The sequence below is a fragment of the Drosophila mauritiana genome, chromosome 2L (assembly GCF_004382145.1).
Source record: "Drosophila mauritiana strain mau12 chromosome 2L, ASM438214v1, whole genome shotgun sequence".
Lineage (NCBI taxonomy): Eukaryota > Metazoa > Arthropoda > Insecta > Diptera > Drosophilidae > Drosophila > Drosophila mauritiana.
This window is the reverse complement of record NC_046667.1, coordinates 18,289,394-18,314,782: the sequence shown is the minus strand read 5'-3', so window position 1 is coordinate 18,314,782 and position 25,389 is coordinate 18,289,394. Positions and strand designations below refer to the sequence as shown.

The window sequence follows — 25,389 nt, the reverse complement described above, 5'->3', positions numbered from 1 at the left end:
AAAGAAGTAAGCGTGGACTTAATAAATCAAAATACGAGATACTTTGCAACTACCGTCTAAAATTCTAAAAGGGCGGCTCATTGAGAATATTAAATATTGCACAACAGTCTAAGAAGCTATTATATTGTTGTCCCTTGATATTTCGCTTTCAAACAGTATTATTTATAGTACATTCCGTCAAAGTTCAATTAGGCTTAGATCATATTTATGCCATTATTGTAAACTAGTAATCAACTTTATAACGGCTTTGATAGACAGTTATAAAGATAGGGCCTATCGCGCCGTTTTCCCACCATTCATTCATGTATCCAAGTTGGCTAACCACTAATCATATGAGTAACAGGTCCCTTCTCGCAGTGCATATTGTACTTCGCCGTTTTCCCTGCACCATAAATTGCTTTCAAGTCATAGAATAGATAGTAAATAGGCTGTAGATATCAGTCGCGGGGTGCATAGTACACATGCCCACAATGTGGGCCCCATCACAGATACTAACTACTAACTACGAGAACGAGTATATTATACTTTCGATCAAGTGCTCGGCGCGTTTGGTTGGTTACGATCCTCGAGCACGAAGTGGCTTTATTGATAAGCTTTTGCTGGTGCTGCTTTTTGGAGGTCTCTCCCGGATTCAGAATCATTTGTCGGTTTTCTTCTATTTTTAACGTTCTGTGAGCAGTTCGTTCTTATTCTCCCGATTCTCACAAAAGTGCTCCGAATGCGCTTGCTTAGCGCCAACTTCCGAGAAAGGCAATTAATTGTCGAACGGCCAGCTTCGGACTTAGTTTATGACAATCTCTGGTCCGCGGTGTGCGGGATTGCGTTGCGTCGGCAAAATGGAAAAAGATAGCCCTCGAGTTCGCTTGATAAATGAGAGGAAGCTACAGGGTCCCAAATAAATAGACTAACCCAAAAAAAAAAAAAAATAGTGACGTTATTCTCACGCTAATTAAAAGTGTTGTGCAAAAAAATAAAAATAATTAAAAATTCGGCAAAATACAGGAAAATCCCAAGAAAGCCGCAAATAAAAAGGGTTACATGTGAGTGACATTTTCCAATTAATTGTTCATCTTTTGAGGTCAGATCCCCAGTGTGTCTGATCACCGGTTGAACCTGAACCACCCTGCTGCAATCGAAGATCCTGGCAGATGTGATTTTAGTGGAAAGTGTGCCAAGACAGGAAGCAGAGGGTATCTGCTCCTCTTCTACCATTTCCGTTGCACACTGCAAATTGCACTTGGGCAAACTCGATTCGAGGGCGCGTGCTGCAGGGATGGGTTCGAATCTTGCTCCAGATTCGAGTTTGCAGCTTTGGCTGGTATTAAGTTACGATCTCTGAGTTCACGCCTCCCTCTCCCCCTCCTCCTGCTACCCAGACGCGATCTTCAACGGCACTCGTAACGGTTTGACCTTGCCATAATTATAGTCCTGACCCCGCTCGTCTGTCTCGCGCATTTTGACTTGAGAACTTGCCCTGCTTCACTTTTTCCTTGGGGTCCTTTTCAGCAGAGAAGAGCGACTTCCGCTCCGCCTCGAAGGCAGAACAATGGAACAGCGGTCCTCGCAATAGCAATAGCAATCAGAATCGGAATCGGAGTAGGCATCGGCATCCGAACGGGAATCGCTATGGCAATCGCAGTGAGTCCTGTCCTGTCAATGAGACACACACACACAGTTGAAGTTGCCAGGCTTACAAGATCAGCGGAGATTGATATACAAATTCGCACAGTGCAGGGTAGACTAATGTAATGGCATTTTGCGATTGATATATATAAGTAATAACTCTAAAGGAGTTTATTTTAGGAAGGTATATAAATATTAATAGCGAAATATTTTTCTTAAGATACCAGAAAAATGTTTTATTTGATGCTGAGAAAACATTAATTTAATTTATTTAAAAAAACATATACCTACAACTGAATTTTTCAATTTGTTTGCAATCGAACTAGTATTCTTTCCGCAATCGTAGACGTTCCACATCGAAGTCGGTACCACTCAACTGTTGTTTTATGCCAAAAGAAGGGCATTCCTACACACTCGGTCCTCCACTCGAGATCCGAACAATGGTAGCGATATGTGGACCGAGACGACTTTTGATTCCGATTCCTTCAAGAACTTTATTTCCCTGCACTCCGCAGCTTGTAAAAGCCGTTCACAAAAGCCGGGGCAAGTCCTTTGTCCTGGCTCAGACAGTCGGAGTCAAAGATCAGCCATCCAGCTGAGTTAATTACAGTCGACAGGACTTCCACAGAGACAAACCGGAGTCACTGACTCTGAATGGAACTCGCATGGAGTCCTTTTTGCCAGAAAGGAAGTTTGCCAGCCTCGGGATATTCAGTCGATCTGAAAAGCATATTTCGCTTCATTTTTGGCGCGTTAAAATTTGAATTTCAGCTGCAATTTCAAGCCTTTTTTAGTGGGAGTGAAGTGTCCACGTCTTTTTTATTATCTACAGTTTGCGTATGTGCTTTTTTATCTTTCGTATTTTTTGCAACCTAAATGTACATGAGTTATTATATAAAATGAGTTTTCAAATGTTTCTTCAGTTCAGATAAAGGAATTTATTAGTCAGATATAATTGTGTCTCTTCCTTTGATTTATTCCATCTGTTAACAGAGGAAAAAGCCATAAATATATATTCCTTCTTTTCCACCACAATGCACTGCAATCCTTTAATTGAAATTTTATCACCTTTTACTGACTGTCTGATCTGACCTGATTATTCCTGGTTATGCATTTCCCGGCTCCGCCCCTCGTGGAATTATTGACTTTTTCCGAGGCGTGTTGGCTAATGAATTATGGGCTATCATATGCAGAACAATCCGCCGACAAAGCCCAGAGCAAACGAAACCAGAGCGAAATGCAAATAAAGACACATCCTTTTTTCTATCTTTTGGGTCCTCGCGTGTGTTAAATTATGTGACAGCGGCGTGGAAGGGGTGACTCGTTGTCGATTATGTTGTTTTAATTTAACGCTATTAGCAGTGGAGTCAGAGCTGAAAGTCAGGATACCCTCCGTTTCAACCCTTAAGCGCCCCTTTTCCGGCGATGACATTCCACCAATATTTCACCCGTATGTTGTGAGCTCCTAATTGAGTGCTGCTGTTTGACAAACGCAAACAGACAACGATGTGGATAGAAATTTGTGTACTTTATGGGCACCGTTTTTAGCACCTCTTCGCTGCGAAACCCGAAAGCCCATATTTCTGACCCTCGACTGATCATGTAAATAAATAACAAGTGAAGGAATTTATGACCCCATCACAATGGAACTGCTCAAATATAAGCTATCTTCTTTTCGGCCTGACAGGAAACACACGGAATTAAACCATTTTTTTGTATGCATTATTATGCTTCATATTTTTTATTTTTTTTTGGAAATATGAAAAAAAGCCAATTATGAGAAAATGTTGTAATACTTAATATTTATCTTGTATAAAAATACAATAATTACACTCGATACGTTCTTTATATGGAACCATTATACCATGTTTTGATAATGACACATGATTTCGACGCTCGCTTACAAAAGATAAACTGTTGCATTTAATAATAACTTTATAACACTTTTAATACTCAAGACAAATCAAATTGATAAATAACTTGTGTTTCTTTTTCAATTTATACTCTGAATAGATTTTATGTATATTGGATATGCGTAAAGAAAATGTAAAATCTTTAATTTCTCACAATAATTCCCTATTACTTATCTCATGGAAAAAAACAATATTCCTTATATACATATATAGGTGATACTAACTATCTTAGAGTGCGGGAATATCTTTGCTGACGCAAAGGCCGAGCAATAATATATTAAGATTACCTACTACGTGAGATAATATGAGGCATAGTCTTAAAGGAAAATAATAGACCACTGATTAAAAGGGGACCTCCTAAGTTCCATCTAATAGCCAGTCATATATTCCCCCTCATCAGCATAACTTCCCACCCACTTAGTCTAAGCCAAAGCCCAACAAAATTCCGCCAAAACATGAAAAAGTTTAACGACAGATACAAAATTAAGTTGCAAACAAAAGACCAAAAAGCCCGTGTACTTGTCAACCCCACCTTCCCCAAAAAAAACCAGTATTGTTGTTGTTTGCGCAGGGAAAAAGAGCAACCATAAGAAGGAGCGAGGGGAAAAAGTGGAGAAAGTCGAGGAAATCAGCCCGGCACACTTTGCCTTTTCTGCCGCAGGCTAAAAGTCGTCGTCGCTTTCAATTATAGCCGTGAGTTTTCTCTGTCCGGCCAACACACACACACACACTTTTATACACACCTATACAGTTGGCAGGAAGCCATAAACACACACACACACACTGAAGCGGCAGGGCAGTCTACACCCACACACAGCCATTAGCCTAATGTGTGTGCTTATTGCGCACGCTTTGGAACAGACGCAGGTTGAATTTTGGGGGAAAATTCAAGAGAGGTGGGTGCGGGTTGTGAAAAATCCCACTGAGCTAACGAAGCCACAATCCCCAAACCTAAAGCCGAGTCCCCCTCGAAAACCAAACCGAAATGGATGCTAAGGATAAGGCAACCGCAACTTGCCACTTTGTCTTCTCGTCTGTGAGAAGGGGGTGGGGGGGGGTGGCAAATCAGAAGAGGGGGCTGTGGGTGGTGTCTGGTCTGGGCCAACCGCAAACAAACAAACAGTGGAGCGCAACAGAGACAGAGACACTACCGGCAGCCAGAAAAAGAGAGCAACAGCATCTCTGTATCTGTATCTGGTTCTGTATCTGTATCTACAGCTGCATCGGAGTCTGCTCTGCCTCCATTTCGGTATATAGATATGCAGAGAGATATATAAAGCGCAGTCTACTTGTAGCCGAGTGCATAATGAATGCGAAGATGTGCCCGCCCTATTATCCTGACTCCTCCCTCAACTCGAGCTGGCTGTCTGTGTATCTCAAAGACACATAGCCGCATTCTGATAGGAAAAATCGAGGGGTAAATAAGGCCATCGCACTAGCTCTCTCTCTCTTGCTCAGTCTCTGTCCCTGTCTTGTTGATGGCCATCTCCCTCTGTTATCCTTTCTGTGGCCACTGGCACTAAGGATTCGAATCAGAATCACCAAGTTTCAGATAATAATAATGACTGCGAACTGACACAGATTTCAAGGGGCGAGAAAGAGAGCTGTTCTCGCCGAGAAAGAGAAGGAGGAACAGAATCCGAGAGAGAGTGTGTGTGAGCGCAGGCTGGAGATACATATATAAACGCACTGTTAAAGATACAGATGCTGCACTCTCTCTCTCTTTCTCTCTACCTCTCTCCACCGATTTTGCTCTCCAGTTTCATCCCCTATCCTTTTGGTTTTGCTGTGCGAAAGATAGCCAGGACATCAGGGCGATCCTCTGGGAGATGGGATGAGATTTTTCGGTTGGGAGAGAGGAGCGGAAACAACCACCATGGCGAATGGATAGCCAACCAGCCAGCCGGCCCGAAAAATTCCCATTCAAACCGAGAATCCGAATCCGGCAATCCGAGAATCCGAGAATCCTCATCGCCTCCAGACAATTCAGTTTCAGTTCGTTGCTGAGCGTGCTGGCAATCGGAATCGGAAAATCACACTCGCTTTTCGCTGCCGCCGTTTGCACTCTCGGTCGCCGTCGACGTCAACGTCGCTGCCACACAATTCTGTTTCAGTTCTTCACATATAAATATTTTTTGCGCTATCGCCGCTTCTTTTCCTGGCTGGCTGGCTGGCAGCAGTCTTGCGAAGACAACCGGCAGATAGAGACGACACCCATCACATAAATAAATATCCGTTGAAATCGTAGCAATATCGGGACCTACATAGAGCAACATCAAGCATACGCAGTGTTGGCCCCGCGGAAAATGTCGCATCGCGTGTTATGAAAATATTTGCGATTCAGCGATCTGTTTATTGTGATAATTACAAGTAACGTTTGAAAGCGGAATCATGCTGTTCGATCGATATGTCATATCAGGTTGGTTCCACGCCGTGTTAATAAACAAATGTCGGTATCTCGCACTGTCGCTTACAGGGAATCGGAGTTCCCTGAACTGAATCAGTTGCTTTGAAAACAGTTTACAACGGCCCTAACTTAAACAGAAGCCAAGTGAATCAGTTTGAACAAATCCGCCCATTAGTTGTTCGATTGTTTTCTAACCCTAAAACATCAATGACAAGAATTGTGACAAATCAAGTGCCTAAAATAAGTGATGTCGTGGTTTTATCTCCTATTGTGTTGGCCCTAATTAAAACATTTGGATTTGTATATATTTTTTTATTTAAATGTACACAAAACTGGTGTTTATTTCCTACGGATTTTTTAGACTTACAGGAAATCCAAGGCTTGCTATTCAAATATTAATCAAATTATATGATCAACTAAAATACTGAATTCATTATTCAGTTAAATTGGCATATACCATTGAAAATAATTGAAGTACTGAACAAAATTAGCACAAAACATTTTTTAAGAGCTCCGTATCTCGGGCCACAAAAAACATCTTTTAATCTAGTTTCCTTGCTAAACTTGCCGCAACTTTTAATGACCAAACTAAAACCGAAGTAAGCCCTAAGTAAACCCATTAAAATCGATCCCCACTTATCAAGCCCCCACACACTGGCAATCAAGCGTTTATGGGCAGTTTTATCAGCAGACCAGTCCCAAATGTGATTACCTAAAACACAAATTAGCCGAAGGTCCCGTTGGAAAAACACTTGCGCTTGGGTAAAAGCGAAAACTAAAGAAAACCAGAGTGATTAACAATTGGGTTGTCAAATAGAGCCGAGGATAAACGCGAGATGAGTGGTTGCGAGGGCGGTCTTTGAAGTGTAGGCCACTTCAAAAAGATTTCGCTAAATGGTGTGAAGCCGTCGGGGTTCGCGATCGAAGTGCCAGGATACTGTGCAAACAGAGTGTGCCGCAGGATGTGCGAAATGCAGCAGGTTGTTTCGGGTCGAGAACTCCAAACGCAGTTTGCTATTTGTTTGGCCATTGTTTGCGAGCCATTGCTTTGCGGTCTATTTATATGGCCGATACTTATCTGTTTCGGGGTAATGTTACTGTTACTCTGCAGTTGCTGTTACCACTCGCTTGCTCGTTATCTTCGGAGCGCTGTCATATTTTGTCTAACAGCTCAAATTACGATTTAGTTTCAAGTGTTCGAACAAGGCGGATGGACAAGACAAGAAACCAAACAGCAAACAACAACTAGTAGTTGCTCAAATATCAATAATCGCCGGGTAATTTGTCCGTGTATACTTAAGTTCCGAGCCCACCGATTATCGGTATCTTAAAGAAGTGGGTGCTTTATTTTTTTCAAATGACACCATGGGAATGCACTGACTAAGTCACCCATCACCACCCATCTAAAATAGTGCAAGATATTATGGGAGTTCTGAAGGTGAAAATCAAATTACCCATGATTCTACTGTCACTAAGCTGACGACTCATCAAGTCGCCTAGTTAAGGTTTTTAATCTATTCAATCGGCAAAAGTCAATCCAGTCACATCAATTAAAAGTGAAGATAAACAGCAAATCTAAGCAATTTAAGTCGGAATTATTGTGTCAACAAAATAGTTTAAATATTTCCCGTCGATATTTATCCAGATTTTATTTGCTCAGCCTGCTTGGCTTAGCCGGGAAAACAGACGAGGTAACTGATACGCCTTGTCTGTGGAGAGGGTAGAGACACCTGTCTTGTGGGGAAGATAGGAGCCACATAGAGTGGGCAGTGATAAACGGTCCAAGCTGTCCAAGTCGTGCATTGCAAAATCCCCGAAGACACCTTTATATGAAACCGGGCAACGATTGTCATCTCGACGTGAGGAGTCATTGGCTTTATCTATTTTATTTTGGGAGTGAATTGACAGCCAACAACTGATTAGGATTAGTGCTTCGAGTGCTTGCCAGCGGTCGGAAAAGTCATTTCTAATCGCTGTCTATTTCTTATCCGCTTCGATTGTCAACAGGCTCCGGAGGCGACGACTTCGATCCAAGTGCAAGTGTAGCGCGCCACCATCATCACCTCCATCACCTGGATCTGAGTGCCAGGAGTCAGGGCTTTAATCCGCTGTCTGAACAAATCGAGGATTCATTCGCCGCCCGCCATCACTTAACGCAGCAGGATCCCGTGGAAGGATCTCCGCCGAGGCGGGATCATCTTGATATACAGGATCAGGAGCTCCTTCACCATCCCAATCACTTCCACCAGCAGAACCAGCGACAACAGCCACCGCCTCCCACGTTGCCACTGTCCGTGGAATCCACCTCCGCCGCCGCCGACGGCATGGATGCCTTCTTCAAGGACCGCGCCCAGGCGGAGCACATCCTGCAGGAGTGGGTGCGGAGGCGCGAACCAGTCTGTGAGCTGGACATCCGTGATAGTGGTGGCGTCTACGCCAAGACGCCGCTCCAGAGGGGAACTCGCTACGGACCCTTTCCCATGAAACTCAGCCACCAACCCAACGATCCTCAGCTGGCCTGGAAGGTAAGTCATTTTGACAATCCTGGAAGCAGAGATAAATAATTTTATAAGTTCTGACAAGTTAATATAACTATGGGGAAGCAGTAGAGAAGACATTGAAGATTTAGAAACAATCAATAGATAGATATACATTTAAACTTGTAGTCTAAAGATTTTTAGTTTATTGGTGGATCTGATATTTTTTAATGCTTTGCATAACTTATTAAACTACTTTCTAATATATATAATATATTTTAGTTGCTTGATGTTTACTAACCCAATTAATTCAAAAATAGGTAGAACTCAACAATGTCTACCCAAAAATGTGGTTAGTTGCAATTATAATTATTTTCCCATGCAATCAGAAGCACAAATCCCATGCCTGAAACCCCAAAACTTTTATAACACACATTTATCACCAAACGGCCCTTAAGCCTTTCACATGTGTGCGCATTTTGGCAATCTCAAATTTCCGATATTAGTTTTTCGCTGGTCGGGAAATTTAATCCCATCAGATCCGTACCAATTTTGATGTGCGAAAATTGCAAGCGAATTGAGTCATCCCAATTTTTGGGTGGTTTTCGCAGGGAAAATCAAACGATTGGAAAGAGATTTGATTAGAGCTCTACCTCGAGGGTATCAATTGTCAGTCAAATGTGCCTAATCCCCGGCCAGAGCTAATTTACCTTCCGCCGGAGTGGAAAACCAGGACGAAAGTCCACAAAGTGCACCCCAAATGAGGCTTAAGTCGAGGCCGGCTGATGATTCCAATTAGGGTATACGGATCCGATCCCAGTCCGAACCCTTCGATCGGTTGTCAGTCAGTCAGTCAGTCAACTGACACTTTTCCTCCTCCCTCCGCTACCACTTTTCTCTACCGAAAAACAGAGACAATCCAATCAAATTATCGCGCCTCGTCCTGTTGACAATTCGCACAAGGAGATCCCTTCTTTTTACCTACTCGGCCCAGGTATTGCTACGAAAATATTGTTCCTGCCACTCGAGCGAAAATTGCAAAAATAACACAGCTCGGCTCGGCTCGGATCGGATCCCTTCTGGCCTTTATTCCTGGATGATCCTCAAATCAAGCGCACTTTTATCGTTCACGTTTCCGTTTTGACAGATACATTGGCCGTATCTGTATCTGTATCTGTGCCTATCTGCCACCGTTTCCCGTCCGATCCTCCGGGAGGATCTGGATCTGATCTGGCAATTCGAAGCCAGTTCTGCCAGCCGAACCTAACCGAACCGAACCCAACACTTTGAGATTATCTCTGGCGCGTAAATATTTTTCCTGCCCATTGACGTTTTCGTGTTTTTCTGCCGTGAGCGTGGTGGCCTCCTTTTTAATAAAGTTATGAATAGGCAAGGACATGTGTGATGTGTGTCCGGGGATTATCGACAGACAAAACCAGCAACTGGAACTGTTTGCCAAACGGTTGCGGATATTTCTGGCCGTGTACTTGGGCATATCCAGATGATCTTATCATTTTTTAGTGGCTGCATCGGATTGCAGTTTCCTTTGCCGTCTTGAATAACCAAGAAAAACAGGGGAAATGTCATATAAAGATATTCCGGTGATCAGTTCTGATTGCCTAAATAATCTTGAATATGAAACCATGTGGAAACTTAAAATTTCTTACACTGAATCTTTATGTGCTTAGATATTAATTGCGAACAGATAACTTACTTATTTTCCTTACTCTAAATTCATTGGGTTTGATGCTCAATATTGATTAAATAAATTAACTGAGCCTTCCCCTTTGAAAAGCGATTGCTTTCACCCCACATGTTCCTGCTACTCCACCGTCTTCTAATTATTGTAATTGCGAATTGCCCAGTGTTTCGCAAATCAAAGCCCTTCCAATTATACATTTTTGCAACTATAACTTGCGTGGCCCTCGCCGAATGGAAAGCACAGACTGCAACCTACTTGTTTGGCAAACCACTCGAGGAAACCTCTCTCCCTCGTCCTGAAAACGCAAAGTTTATTTCATTTATGTATTTATTTTATTTTTTATTTTTGCGCTGCATATGCCGCGGGGCAGCAGAAGCCACTTGAGGCGTTGTTAACTTAATTTTTGGAGCGTGCACACATGGCTCACTCTCTCTCTCTTTCTCCCTAGACTCTCCCACTCGACGCACACACCCACATGAGCACACGCACACATAAACACACACACACACTCATACCACTTCATCGCCAACTGCAAAATGCCGTTTTTCCAAATGACTTCATAGACAAGAGTTCGACGGCGGCGACTTGAACGTTGCGCATACGCAAAGTCATTCAGTCAACCGCAGCATTTGAGTTTTTTGATTTTTTTCTTTTTTGGTTTTTTGATTTTAATTTGTGGTTGCGGCAGCGTCGAACTTTCGGCGTCGCAAAGTCTAAGGCAGTTTTTCCCATTTCCAGCCGCAACTACAAAACAAGAGAAAAAGAAAAAAATCCACAGCCGCTGTTAACGATTTGTGTAAATTATGCGTAATTCAGCTTGGCGCCGCTGCTTTTATTTGTACACAAAAACTGTTGGCGGTTTTTGTTTAGTTTTCTGTTGTTTTGCTCTTTTCTTGTATTTTCGCACCGTGGCTGCAGTTTCCTCTTACTGTTTAGTGACCTTGATTTTGCGGGCAGACTTGTGGGCGGCGTCTTGCTGGGCCTGCTTTTTACTGGAGTGTTTGAAGACCCTTATTAATTGGCTAAGTAATTATGCAGACTCTCAATGGAAATTTGTTTATAGGAGCTACTCAAAAATTATTCTAATTTGCTCGCATATTAGTGTGAGTTGTTGCTATCATTTTGTAAAAATAATTAATTAAATTGCAATGCATTTTCAGTTATTTTTTGTATTTTGTATGTATATCTAAATTGTATTTCTATTTTTTATTTATTTAAAACATATTTTACATCTAAAAAGTTGATATATGCTTACAATTATACACAAATATAACACTTTCGAGGGTTGTGTCTTGGCTTAGCAAAGACAAACGTGTAGAAATAGCACAGTTGCCAGGGGTGGGCCAACAGATGGCGCCAACAGTTATTTTTGGAAAATTATTACAATTTTCAATTAACTTTTTTAATGAAGAGGAAAAAACTTGAAATAAATATATTTTAAATTGATTACCCTTATACTGTGTTTGCAGGCCCATAGTAGACACTATAATGGATGGCTAGAGCCCACAGAAGATGTGTCCACGTGGTTGAAAAAAATCCGAAGCGTTCAGGACGATTGTATAGGCGAGGCTAATTTACAGAGTTACATTAATGCTGGTTATGTTAGTATACAACCCCAACCCCTTTATAAAAAGCCCTTCAGCACGTGCCACTCGATTTTTTACAATTTTAACCATTATTTTCACTTGCCTTTTTATAGCTGTGGTACGAGACGAATCGGTACGTGAATGCTGGCAGTGAAATGGTCGTCGACGGGCGACCCAAGAGTCCTGTTCAACTGAACGAGGACTTCATGAACGGCGGCAAGGTCCTGGCAGCAGCCGCAGCAGCAGCCGCCGCAGTGGTAGCCGCCTCCTCCTCGGGAGCAAAAAGCGGCGGTGGGGGCAGCTCCGCGCCTAGCGATGATCGCAGCGATCGTGATAATGGTGAGTTTCGTTAAAATATTTGGCTTGCCTAAGAATTTATCCCAAGAAGTTTAAAATATTTACTGAAATTTTATTCCAAGAAGTTAAAAATATTTACTAAAATTTTTAAGTTATATCAAACATAAGCATATGTATGTGAAGAGTGTATCAATCATCTTGTAATTGATATCCAAACACCTTTTTTTGTTTATTTTTGTCCTCTATTGACAAAAGAATATCATGGGTTCATTTTTTAAAATGAAGTAATATTCAGCATGCTGCTACTAATCGAGATATCAATGCCCATTGTAATGCTTAGTTACCAGGACCCTGCCCAAAAATGGGGCAATTCCATCAGGATTTGACATTGAATAAGAGTGTAATAACGTATGTGTTGTGTCCATGCTGGTGTGGCTAATAAGTGCAGCTGTGGTGCCAGGCAATTAACGCGCAACGCAACCACTGTGGGTCACATCAAATCGGGTGTACAGAATCTAAAATCTAGAATCCAGAGTTCAGAATCCGGCGGCAATGCCCGTGACAGAGTTCCTGGCACGAGCGATACGTCCTGCGATACAATCTCAATTTCGGGTGCAGGAACAGTGGCTTATGAGGGCTCACAGAATCGGAAACAGAAGAGCAGGCAGGCATCCCTTCTCCGATGTTGCCGGTCACCCTTTTTGCCTCCCCTAAATACGATCAATTTGTGCGCTGCGCATGCGCCCATGCAATATTGCGGCAACCGCACATGTTTTCATTTGTTATTAAAATGTTTGATAATTTCATTAGAGATCCATCAGCAAACAAAGGGTCCGAGATTGTGTCAGCGATATACGGCATGTGCGATACGTTGCCGACAGTCAAAATGGCACACGCTCAATTTAAGCCTAATCCTGCATCCCTCGAATCGCCGAAAACGGGAAGCCGAGGCGTGTTTGATTATAAACATGTGGGATTTATGGACAGCTCATTTGGCGTTTCACACTCTCTTTTTTTCCATGCTTATCACAAATTTAAATCTCCACGAGTATGTTTTCGTTGGCGAGTCGGCTTTAAATTTGAATATGTAATGAACATAATGGTTAATTCCATATGCTTATCTGCCGGATCATAGTGCCTTACAATGGTCTCGCATTTATATTCTAGTTTTTCAATTAAAGCCAAGCTGTCAAAGTTTCCGCGTAAGTCCTTTTTCAAGCTTGATATTCAACCCGCTTTTCCGTTCAGCACAAGGGACACCTGTGTCTTGACTTTTTAACGTATTTTCGGGCAACTTTTCTCGCAGTTCACGCGCTGCTGAGCAGGGAAATTCCCTCTACTCTCTGGCAGAAGACAAGGCCCAGATGTCCTGTGCGTCCAAGGACATGCAGCGAGTGCCACCAGTGCAGCACGGGGGTGGCAACGCGATCGAGGTTCCGTCGCCGAGACCCGTAAAGGAAAGGAGGTGGCAAAGAGCGATCGAAAGTGTGGTTGCAACGGTAGCAAAGGATCGCTGGATTTCCAGGAGAGGGAGTTCCAAGTTCCGACCGTTACTTTTCTCGAGGAATACTTAATGAGCGGCTGGGCTGGGAATTTTTCGCGTTCGATAATTTTCAGTATGGAAAATGCTAATGTCAAGGGGTGCACTCTGCAATGCATGGGAATGTTTTTTAAAAGTTGTACATAATATTAAATGCAAATTAAAAAAAAAAACAATTTAATAATATGGTAAGTTTGAATGACTGTATTCAGTTTTAAAACAACTTACTTACTTCATAATACCGCAACTATTTAACAATGACTTCTAACCATTCCTCCAATCACTCCGAAGTCAACCAACCCACAAAGTTGTCAACTCAAAGCGAGCTCCCTTCACCTTGACTCCACCTCCGCCTCCGAAAAACCAAATACAGAACCAAAAAAACCATTTCCAACAATAAAGAAACGAAACCAAGACACTTTTGAGATGGCTTTCGGCTTAAATCGCGGCAACTCTTCAATCGACCAATCAAACAATGGAACAAACTATACACGAAGCACATTTAGATACGTTCGTATCGCCAACTGGCGACTGGCAGAACACACGCCAGATAGACCAAGCCCATAAACGAGATCCTAACTAACTCTCAGATACGAATCCAAAACCGAAAAACTCAACAGACCTCCGTCGATTGACACTTTGTCGCCGGCAAAGCTGATGGATGATTAATGAGCTGAAAAATAAAAAGCGAAAGAGTAAAATTAAATTGAATAGAAGGCTCGTGTCGCGTCTTCCGCCAAATGATCACCGTGTGTCAATTTGGGCATCATTAGGAGTGCCACCTAACCCTTTTTGTTTGTTATTTTTTATTTTGTGCTGCTGCCAAATCGATTAGCAGGCGGATCTAACTTTGATTTTTTCACATTTCGTTTGAGCAAGTTGTAAGGTGTAAATAATTCAATCAATCATTTGTCAACAGTTTCGGCTTCCGTTTAGCAATATAGCCTCCGATTCAGGGTCAGCCGCTGGCTTTTGGCAGCCAGCAGCATATTCTCTGATATGTAATTGGCATGTCAAAGAGTTTCCAGCCCGCCCGCCTCCTTCGGCATCCATTGGCCCTGGTTAATCCACATCCTGATCCCTCACAATGACTCTATTGAATTGTCAGTTCGCTGTTGGTCGACTGAATCAATCTGTCAGATGAAAGGGGAATCCAGCTGCAAGAGATCTGGTGAAAGGCGTGAAAGGATTGTGCAGGATTTGGGGGAGATGCTGACAAGGGGGCTGGGCAATGACCAAATGATAAGGCATCGATGGGCGAACTGACAGCGGAGATGCCTTTGTGGAAAGACAAATAAATTAGGTACTTTCATTGGGTGTTTGATTAATTGCTTTGTTAAAGGGGTTTTAAAAAGAGTCAGAACAAATAGTAGTTTATTGGAAGTATCATTTTATTTATTTTAAATTTTTCTTAAACTTTTTTAATTACTCCCAAGAGCAGCTGCTCTTAATATCTTCAAACTTAGTTCCCAGGATTCCGCCCTACTTAAAGCAACCCACCCAAACATAAGTTTTCCCAAGCATTCTCAGGCTCAAGGAACCTACAGCTACCCTCCCATTTGCCCAGGGCACCATATGTCAACCCACTCCTACCTTGACTCATATGTGTCATCTCCACCCCCTAGAAACGGCGCCTACCCTCCTACTATCCCACGCTTGCCCACCCAAAATTAAGAACTGTAGAAACTCCGGGCAAAGTTCAAGTGCAGCCCACAAGGAAAACCCTTGACGTGGGAATCTTCGCTGCCCTTTGCGGCCATATTGCACACGCTGAAAATTAACTTTTGACCCAAACAGCAATTTCCACTCCGTTTTCAGCGGGCAAGGCTTGGGTGTTTGGTAAGCACCCCTCGTCGAGTGGGCAACCAAAGGGGGTGGGCTGCCTTGAGAGGCAACACCTGTTTAGAGGCCAAAAGCAGCGATACGCTGCTGCAAGGTGCCACATCTACATATATGACTTTTCAAACGAAATCAGTCCAACGGAACTAGAACTGCAGGGTAGCAGAGGTTGAGGGGTTGACTGCTGACGCTGACCCTTCGGATGTGCTTGCATGCATAATCTCTGGTCATCGCCATCATCCCTTAGTCGCTGTGTCGGTGTCACCTGGTGGTTGTCCACTGCCCACCACCCCTGCTAACTAGTACCACTACCAATACAAGTACCACTAGCACTACCAGTGGCAGTAGCCTACCCCACCCTCTACACCCCCTAGAGCACCTCAGCTTTCTCCTCAACCTCTCTGCTCATATTCAACACTCATTTCCCCTAGGAATTGTTTAAAGATGCAGAGAGAGAAAAATTGGTAAGCAATCATGCTTCAAAAGCCCATACGCTATATGCTCACTAATTCATTAAAACTAAAGCATTATATAATGAAGAACTTCTGTGCAGCCAACGAAAACATACAGAATTTAATACAAGTAAAATTCATGCATTCATTCTAACTCTTATTTTAGTTTAATTTTTTAAACTATGCTTACAATCTCCACAACATGTGTAAGCCATATTCTAATTATACTTATTTACGACATACTCAGAGTTTTCTCCTTGTGTATCTGTGCACTTGGCACTCGTCGGGAGTTGGCCAAGCTAAGAGAGGGGTGAGGATTGCCTCTAGAGATGGTGGGGTGGGTAGGGGTGTCTTGCCTTTACCTTACTTTCATTTGGGACAATTATCTATTCAACGTCAAGCTATGCGAGTGCCATATATGAGTGCACACGATTTCGTCTCTGCTACCAATTTTGTGTTAAGTGTTTGCGTGTTTACTCCCGAGCAAGCGTACGTGTGTGTGTGTGTGCTGGTGTGCAAAGGTGTGTGGTGGTCATATGCCAGTGCGTCCTGGCCAGAAAAAGGACCTGCCGCAGATTGTTAGCGGACAAACAGAACATTAGCTCGTCGGCATTATGCTCCGCAAACGACACACTTGTTCATCAAACGCGAAGCCGAACGGTTGTGTGTCAAGTGAGCAGCTCAAGTGATAACTGAAGGATCGAAGTGATATATAGTGAACATACGCAGTTGAACTTGATGGTATCCTGATTCTCTGTGAGTGCTAAAGAGCTGCAAATAAAACATAATAGTTTATTGAGATCTGTAATATCTTACGATCGCTTTTAAGCTGAACAAAGACCAACGCTTGAATATTTTGAATTGTTCATCTCCATATACTATATATAGTAGCTAAATCTACAATATATACAAATTATTTATTTGATTTATCCAACCTTATTCTAATAGAGTGCATTTTCTTCATTTCAGGCTCCCTGTACAGTGGCGACGAATTCTCCAAGGATAAGAAAAACTCCTCGCTAATCAGAGAGGGCGACATCGATTTCACAGACGACGAAAACGGTTTCGATATACGCTGTGAGGTCTGTGATAAAGTCTATCCGGATTTGGATCTGTAAGTACGACTGGCCAACTTAATAGCCATTTATCAGACCCCCGATGGGAACCCCTCCAGGGTATCAAGAGTAGCTCCCGATTTTGGCGTAGGAGAATGTCTGCTGCCGAAATTGCTTTGGCATTTAAGCAGCAACGACAATAATCTAAATCAAATTATGTGTATAGCTTAGGATCTACAAAAAAAATCGAAAAAGTACAACAAGCACCCAATTAGCTTCCAACTTACCCGAAAGAATTATGGGTGCGCAGCGAATAAAATCCGTGCAGAAGTATAGGTATACAAGTTGAAAGAGAAATCCGACAGAGATACAAAGTATTCGCAAATGTTGCTAAATGCCTTTGGATCTAAGTGGATATGCGGTCTAATGCCAGACTCCGGCGGAGATCTTAATTAAAAGTTGATGGCGATAATAGTGCGGCCAATAAAAGTGCCATTAAACATCCCAGAGACGCTCAACCGAAAGTGAGAGTGAGCTCCGAGCTCGGAAATAAATCGAAATGGTCTTGGTCTTGATTTGACTGGCTTTCGGTTCGCTTTGGCCACCTGAAACTTACTGTAAACTTCGGTTTGGCTTGGTTTGGCCTGACTTGGCCCGTTCCATGATTGGTTTTTTATGGGCCCAAATGTGCAATCTGTAGGTGTTAACTGAGCCTTAATGCCTCCTGCATTGATGCGGCATTTCGATTTCATTGGCCTTTATTTCGTTTTTCACCAAAGTTTGTTTTTCGCTTCATTTCTGCACTTGCTGTAGTCACTCTACTATCAAAAAAGGAAAAGGAAAATACTTGGCTTAAAATCTTATATTTATAAACTAAATCATCATATACATCATGGTACTCACATGACTTTCCCAACTAAGCTGACGGCTTTCCCTTGAATATCTGACCATCAATCTGGCCATTTAGTTTTCCTTCTTCAAAAACAAACACGACCATCATCATCCTCCCACACAAGTGGTTAATGCAAAAGTTTAGTCCCAATATTTACAAATGTTTTACGTTGTAATAAATAAATGACCCACTAGCAACAATTGGCGGCAACACGCAAATGTCATTTCTATATGCCTGCGATGGCTATAATCATAGATACCCATATATTTAAGTTGAAGTGCTAAAAGCGAGCTTTGATTTGATGTTTGCCCCGAGATGTGGAGCGGCGGTCTATATGTTTACCGTTACTAGAGTGGGAGTCGGTGGGTCCCCAATCCCCCTGGGGTGCACTTATCAGTGCCGGTGATTTATTGAATTTTACATGAGGAGCTCTGGATGGAAGGGAAGCTATGTGAGCAATGTCTGCGTGTCCAGGCTGTCTCTATATTTTTTCGTTTCGTTTCTTTTTTTTTTTTTTTGCCATTTATCTGATGTCGAACATGCATGGACTGTAAGCCAAACAAACGCCTACACTTCAGGTGAAGGTAGCGAAAAAAGGGGGGATTTGGGGGGACTCGGAACTATCAACTCTTCCATGACGATGACAAAACAAAGAAAAATGAGAACGTTGCCGCCTCTTGTCGACATCGCTTTGCCTCACATATGGACATATATATATATATTTTTTTGCCTGATTTTACTCCACCCACACACAAGTCGATAAGCATCGCACCACCACGCACCACTTTTGGCCACAATTCTCCTCCATCAAGGACGCCTCTGCTCATTGGTCGCAGCTGTTTCCTTTTTTTCGGAATAAGATCTCTTATCAGCTGGCCGCGCATATTAAATATTGAACATCATTTGACTAATTGACGCCCGTCCGGGAAAAGGGGGAGGGATTTTCCGAGGTGGGCGTTATCCCAGGTGGTCGGCAAACAAAGGCGTGTGAACTGGCGCACATGACTTTGATTGAACCGCTGCGATTTGGCGCAGAGAGCCTCACGAAAATGTCACAATGCTAATTTCCCAACTTGCGATGACAGCCAGTCAGATAAGGGCGGGTAAAGTGGCTCCTGCTGCCTGGAGCTTTCCTTGAACTGCACTTCTAAGCATTTTCTTCTCTTTTCCTTCATTTTCAGCTTGGACGATCATCTGATAGGCGCTCACCATTTCAAGCAGGACGAATTCCCCTGCAAGCAATGCGCTCTGCGATTTTGCCATCGTCCATTGCTGATTAAACACGAAGCTATCTCCCACAATAACATACGCAAATATTCCTGCGAAAATTGCAGCAAGGTAAGCATTTTTAAAAGTTTAAGTGACACGTTGCATGAATAGCCCCAAAAAGTATCAACATCATCCACGACTTAAGACTTCTGATAAAGATAAAGAGAGAGCATCTCGGCCATAGCTTCTGTTACCAACAACCTTCGATCGGCCGAAAACTTACGCCGTCATTAATTATTGTATCAGCTCGTGGTGCTCTGGTGGCTTGGCAACACAAAAAGACTTTTGATTTCAAGCGGATCAATAGCCGCGGGCTGCTAACTTGGCTTTTAAGAGTGTGCCCCCTGCACACCCTCCCTGCACCACCTGGTCCACCTTTTGAGCACGCGCTGAGCGGCTTACTTGCAATAGCTGGAAATCAGGGCGTGTACTCATCCAAAGCAGAAACACTTAAGCGACCCGTAATGAAGAAACCCTGTCGCAGCCCCCCTTTGCCCCGCCCTTGATGGAGTTCATCTTCGCTGGCTGCATTTGAATGCCAAAGCGAAATCAAAAGGGCTTGGAGCGGAGGCAACGCCATCAGAGCATCCAACCATCCAACCATGCCATCCATCCATCTAGCCATCGAAAATCAGGCATCCATCCATCGAACGATTCGTTTCATGCGTCATTGTCATCGCACTGCGACTTCGACATCTTCCAAAGATGTTTTAATGGCATGTTGATTACGATCTTGTGGTCGCAGTTGGGCCTTTTCTCTTGGCTTTTCCCATTTCCATTTCCAAATCCGAATCCCAATCCCAATCCAAATCGAACGGTATTTCAATGCCCATCGAGCATTACAGTTGGTTTACTTAGCGCTCTGTAATTGTTTCGGTGGCATGTAAGTAGCACGCATTGCGGCTCCACGGCTCCATGTACATATCTCCGAAAAAACCCATCCCTAAACGGGAGCCACTCGGCCCAAACAAATGATGATCGATCTTTTGGGCCAGACTTTCGCTGGGGTCCGAGCTTTTTTTTGTGTTAACCTCTTCTGTAGGCCCTCTGACAGGCCCAAAAAGAGCTGCAGCTGTCAGCTTTGTTTGTTTTAAGCAGCGGGCTTAAGGCGTTTCCAAAGGGATTTGCCACGGATCTACAAGGCTTTGTTCGAGGGCTTAGCTTGGCATCCGTGATGAGGCAGTTGAGTGCACAATGGTGTTAAGGGGGGCGGATAACTGTAAAGTCTTTAGGGGGGGCTAACTGACGGCACAGGAATGCGGTCTATTTAAAAGGAGAGTTTAAAATATGCAGCCTTGAATTCTTATTTAAAGCAATTATAATTAAGTACCTTTCATAAGATCCAAATGAATGCCAGCACTTTTATCGGGCTTTCATTAGCTTATTTCCTTGCAACTTCAGCCAGAAGTTTCAACTCCATTAGGCTACCAGAGTCCGATCGCATCTTCAGGCCATGGACCCACAGGCACTGATGCCTTGGCTGACCCCACGTACGCTCCTAGATCTTGGCACACAGCCTCGTTCCGTCCCGTCCCCTTGGCGACCATCTCCTCCTTGATAATACCCCCACCCAAGGCACATTCCACAGAAAAACAGAGATCTCGTCGGAGCCCCTGCACCACTTTCCCCTTCTTCACTTCTGCACCGCCGAATGCCAAAACACCTACACTCAACCCAACGAAGCTGCGACTGCTTTTCATCTTTCAGTACACAGAAAAAAATATCTAAAAATTTGTTTATTTGATCCTAAGTCCCAGATCTTATCATCTAAAAATATCATTTATTGAATATAAATCATTCTACTAATTATATATGATATATGATATATATGCTTCTGTTCAGATCCTGAGTTAGTTTTGATTTTTTCACTGTTTCTTTAGTTGTTTTTTCCTCGTTTGTTGTTTTTGCTGTAACACCGAGATCGTCGTTGTCTTTATATATATATACATATAATGTTTCTGTAGTTGTCGTTGTCTATTGTGGCGTTTTTCGCCTTTTTCGAGAGTAGTTGAATCTAATCCATTTGATGTAGTTATAGCACGAGCTATTCTTGTATGTCGCCTCTCTCTCTCGCTCTTCGGGTTCCCTGGATGCCCCAGCTTATCCCCACCGATCCCCCCGTCCCATGGTTTTCCACCTTTTGTGTGGCTCATGGAGATAGACAAAAAAGGCTGCCTCGATCATCGTTTGATATGAATTCGTAGCGCATTATGACAGCATGATTAGGCATAACAGTTTCGTAAAAAGGCGACGGGGGAGTCGCAACGGCTGACCGAAATCAAGTTTGAAGTGGGTACACAAAACTGGATGCCAGGCTGGATCCCCTGCTCCACGGAAACACCCCCGCCGCCCCCACCTGCCCCCGTATCCTCCTCAACAAAATCCAAGCCCGATCTGTCATTGCCTTCGCCCCTCCGAAGTACGAAATGTGCGAGCTTCACATGGAGCACTTCTGACTTAGGGCTGGTCGCATCATTATTGGTCGCAATATTGCTTAAACAATTCTTATTTTATCTTATAATTTTCTTATAAATTATAAATTTCCAATTAATTGTACAAAAATGTAATATACCGCATAGCATTTAGATGTAAAGTCCTACCTGGTTGCGTTACTTTTGTGACTTTCATGATTAGCCTTGTGCCACCTTGCTTTCCCATTTTGGCTTCACATATGAAGGGGGCTTCTATTGTCCAGCCCTGATCTCCGCTTGGAGACCTTCCCGGGGGTGATGGATGATTCGAGCCAGGCAATGACAATTGTAGCAATAGATGTTAATAATTGACGAAGGTGTTTGGCTGCTGCCAAGTGGGTGGAGATGATGTTGTTGCCATTCGCCGCCGTTGCTCTGGTTACCTTTGCGTAATCTCGGAGAGCGTCGGGCATTGTCTAGCCCAAATAAGAGATCCGTTTAAGCGGCAAAAGCGGCAGCAGCAGCACCACCACCAGATGATTGATTAATTTCAGTTTCGTTTCATTTGGATTTGGAACCAGATCACCCGACCAGTTCACTATTTCGTACAGAGGAAGAAATTTGTATTTCGAAAAAGTCAATCCAAATTAATTAGTATAAGTTCTATGTAAATTTCCATTAAAACAACGAAATTACAAACAAGTGAAAGTATGACACATTTTATTTAAATGTGAAGTACTTATTAATATTGCTGAATTTGTAGCAGTGTACGCATTTTTTATTTTATTGCCAACAACCAATCGCAACTCACACCGTTCGCTTTGCTCTGTGATCCGTATTTTGCAGGTATTTTGTGACCCCTCGAATCTACAGCGGCATATTCGCGCCTACCACGTCGGAGCTCGCTGTCATCCGTGTCCGGAGTGCGGGAAAACGTTCGGAACCTCGTCGGGCCTGAAGCAGCACCAGCACATCCACAGCTCCGTGAAGCCCTTCGCCTGCGAGGTGTGCTCCAAGGCGTATACGCAATTCTCGAATCTGTGCCGGCACAAGCGGATGCACGCCACCTGTCGGATGCAGATCAAGTGCGACAAGTGCAACCAGAGCTTCAGCACGTTGACCTCTCTGACCAAGCACAAAAAGTTCTGTGATTCAACGGGTCCGGGTCCGTATCGAAACCAGCACGTGAATCGCCACCATCAGCATCCGCATCAGCACCCACTTCCGCATCAGCCCCACCTGGCCGCCACTGCCACATCCACCTGTCCAGCGCCACCAAGAGAATCTTCGGAGTCCTCGTCCTCAGCAGCAGCTGCCGCCGTTGCCGCCATGTCGACGCCACCGAATCCTTTCCTAATGTTCCGCACTGCACCGTCTTTCTTTCCCGGATTTCCGCCTTACGGATTCTCCCCCTTTCTACCACAAAATCCGCTGCATCCTACGAACATTCCAATGTTTTTCTCGAAAAATCCCATGGATTTGGGTTGCGGTGGTCCGGAAATCACCTCACCCGTTTCCGCCTTTGATCAGAAACTACCATTTGGCTTTCTGAAGGGTGAGAACTGTGAATCGCAGGCCTATGACAAAGTTACGGAGAAGGAGTTGGCCTTCAAGGCGGACGAAAAACTGAAGAAGGAGCCACTTGTGCAGGCTTTCGAAGGCGAAGAGGACGAGAGCCGCAATTCCCTGGACATTAAGGGGAAATTGGAGGACGCCAGAAACGACTCAAAATCTGAGGAGCAGGACGATATGAAGCAGGAACCCGAAAGGGTTAGCAGTCCCGATCAACAGCAGGCCGAGGATGATAGGGTAAGTTCGAAAGAGATACACAGATGTATTTTAGTTCGCTTCTTTTTTCTAAAGTTGCCAAAAATATACCCTTATTACAAGGGAATTGAAGTAGTTAGTTACTTTAATTGTTTTTAATTTTTCTAATCCGTATTCCCTTTGCCCACAGAAATCCATTGACATCATGAGTACACCACCGCCCGCAGACACACCCTCTGGAGGAGATGCACCATTGGACCTTTCCATCTGCCGCAAACGCTCGCCTAGATCATTCTTTAACGCACCGGCAGAGGAAAACCTTATGCTCCATAGGTTCATGCCCAGGTTACACGAATTCGAAGCCGAAAGGGGGCCGCCGCTGAAAATGCGCAAATCACACAGCTCGGCGGAGTCGTCCACCTCGCAGAAGTCCCACAAGGGCAGCAGTCCCACGCCCACGCCCACCGCCTCGCCCGGGCTCACCCCTTCGCCGTCGCCACCCACAAGTGCGGGCGGCGAGCTGAGCAGCACGTCCGAGGGCGGAGCGGTACCGACGATGGCGGCAGCAGCGTTCGCAGCGGACCACAGCGCTCTGGCCTCTGGGCCAACGCTTCCGCAGACTCATCCCACCTTCCATCCGCTGTTGCTGGAGGAGATCTACCGCTCGGGGTTTCCTTTTTTATGCCAACCGGGCGGACGGCGCGGCATTGAGGCGCTGCTGGCGGGAGCCGCCAGTGCAGCTGCCCCAAAGCGGCCGCTTCCGCCCGTGAAGTTCTCAGCGGGCAGTGTGGTGGGACTCAAGACGAAGGATCGCTACAGCTGCAAGTTCTGCGGCAAGGTGTTCCCCAGATCGGCCAATCTGACGAGGCATTTGAGGACTCACACGGGCGAGCAGCCGTATCCCTGCAAGTACTGCGATCGGGCATTCAGTATATCCTCGAACCTGCAGCGCCATGTGAGGAACATCCACAACAAGGAGCGTCCCTTTCGCTGCGAGCTCTGCGATAGATCCTTTGGCCAGCAGACGAATCTCGATCGGCACGTGAAGAAGCACGAGTCGGAGGGCATCAATTTCCGGGATTCGCCCAGTTCCAGTGGCATTGCCGAAAGGGAGGAGTACTTCGATGACATAAGGAAGTTCATGAATCGGGTCTACACGCCCAACAGTCTGGCCGGCAATGAGGGCGATACCGAGGAGTATGTCAATAGCGACGATCAGTCCGTGAATCTGGAAAAGGACAGCGGCAACTTCAACAACAACAGCAGCAACATCAGCAACAACAACAGCAGCAGCGGCAACAACAACAACAACAACGCCAAGGCCATTACAATAAGCTCTTAGGAATCGTAAGAGATTAGAGAGCTTGCTTTCCTCGTTGTTAAATGATAAACTTACTTTAACTCTTACTTAAGCGTGCCTCCGAGAGGGAAATCTATCTTTAAGTAGTTACCATTTCGACACAACTTGTACTAAACGAAGCTCTAAACATTAGCTATGCAATCAATGGAAAAAGACGGTGAAGCATCAAACATTAAACTAAAATACAAACCAATAAACACAACTTAAAGGCAAAAACTTTATAAACAACTTACTATACATACTTAAACCCACTCTAAAACCACCTTAAAATTGTAGCTAATTTAAACAACTGTACATAGACATATGAAAGTCTTAACTTACTGGGTCGATTTCAACTACTTTGAAACTCTGTGAATTATATGCATATAATTATATGGATATATGTATATGGATATGGATATATTGATTGTGTACGTGTATAGGCTTTATATGTATACATAAATCTTTATGTGTAAATCGATTTGTAACGTATGTCGTAAGTTTAACATATTTATAGAGCTAATTACTGCAATTCTCAACAACAAAAAACCCGCAAAACAAAATCAATTTTATAACATTTACTTAACGTTTAATTATATTATTATTATTATTATATATATTAAAACCAGAAAAGATCGTTATGAAACATGAAAAATCAATAAATGAAACAATCGCATACAAATTATGGGCTTTAAATTGGAATAAATGGCAGAGCAAATTGGGAATAAACTGGATTAATTACCCAAACAACAACCAAGCATAAAAAGTAAAATAAAAGGTTTAGACCATTTAAATTTTCCAGCTTATTGTTTCGTCAGTT

The 25,389-nt window shown here is 43.6% G+C and overlaps 1 protein-coding gene across 4 annotated transcripts in view; it reads left to right on the top strand.

Moving 5' to 3' along the window:
• The window catches only part of LOC117139729 (transcription factor hamlet), a 32,442-nt gene extending 7,315 nt beyond the window's left edge, over positions 1-25,127 (top strand). For 2 of the 4 annotated variants that reach the window (XM_033302291.1, XM_033302270.1), the window contains exons 2-8: positions 7,951-8,468; positions 11,592-11,723; positions 11,822-12,047; positions 16,806-16,950; positions 18,965-19,121; positions 22,310-23,272; positions 23,421-25,127. In XM_033302291.1, coding sequence (XP_033158182.1) covers positions 7,951-8,468; positions 11,592-11,723; positions 11,822-12,047; positions 16,806-16,950; positions 18,965-19,121; positions 22,310-23,272; positions 23,421-24,572 — 3,293 coding nt within the window. In that variant the 3' untranslated portion in view covers positions 24,573-25,127. Of the gene's footprint in view, positions 1-986; positions 1,041-5,481; positions 5,956-7,950; positions 8,469-11,591; positions 11,724-11,821; positions 12,048-16,805; positions 16,951-18,964; positions 19,122-22,309; positions 23,273-23,420 lie in introns of those variants that run through there. The other 2 variants (XM_033302300.1, XM_033302279.1) reach the window with 2 other exon arrangements.
• Positions 25,128-25,389: the final 262 nt, after the last annotated feature.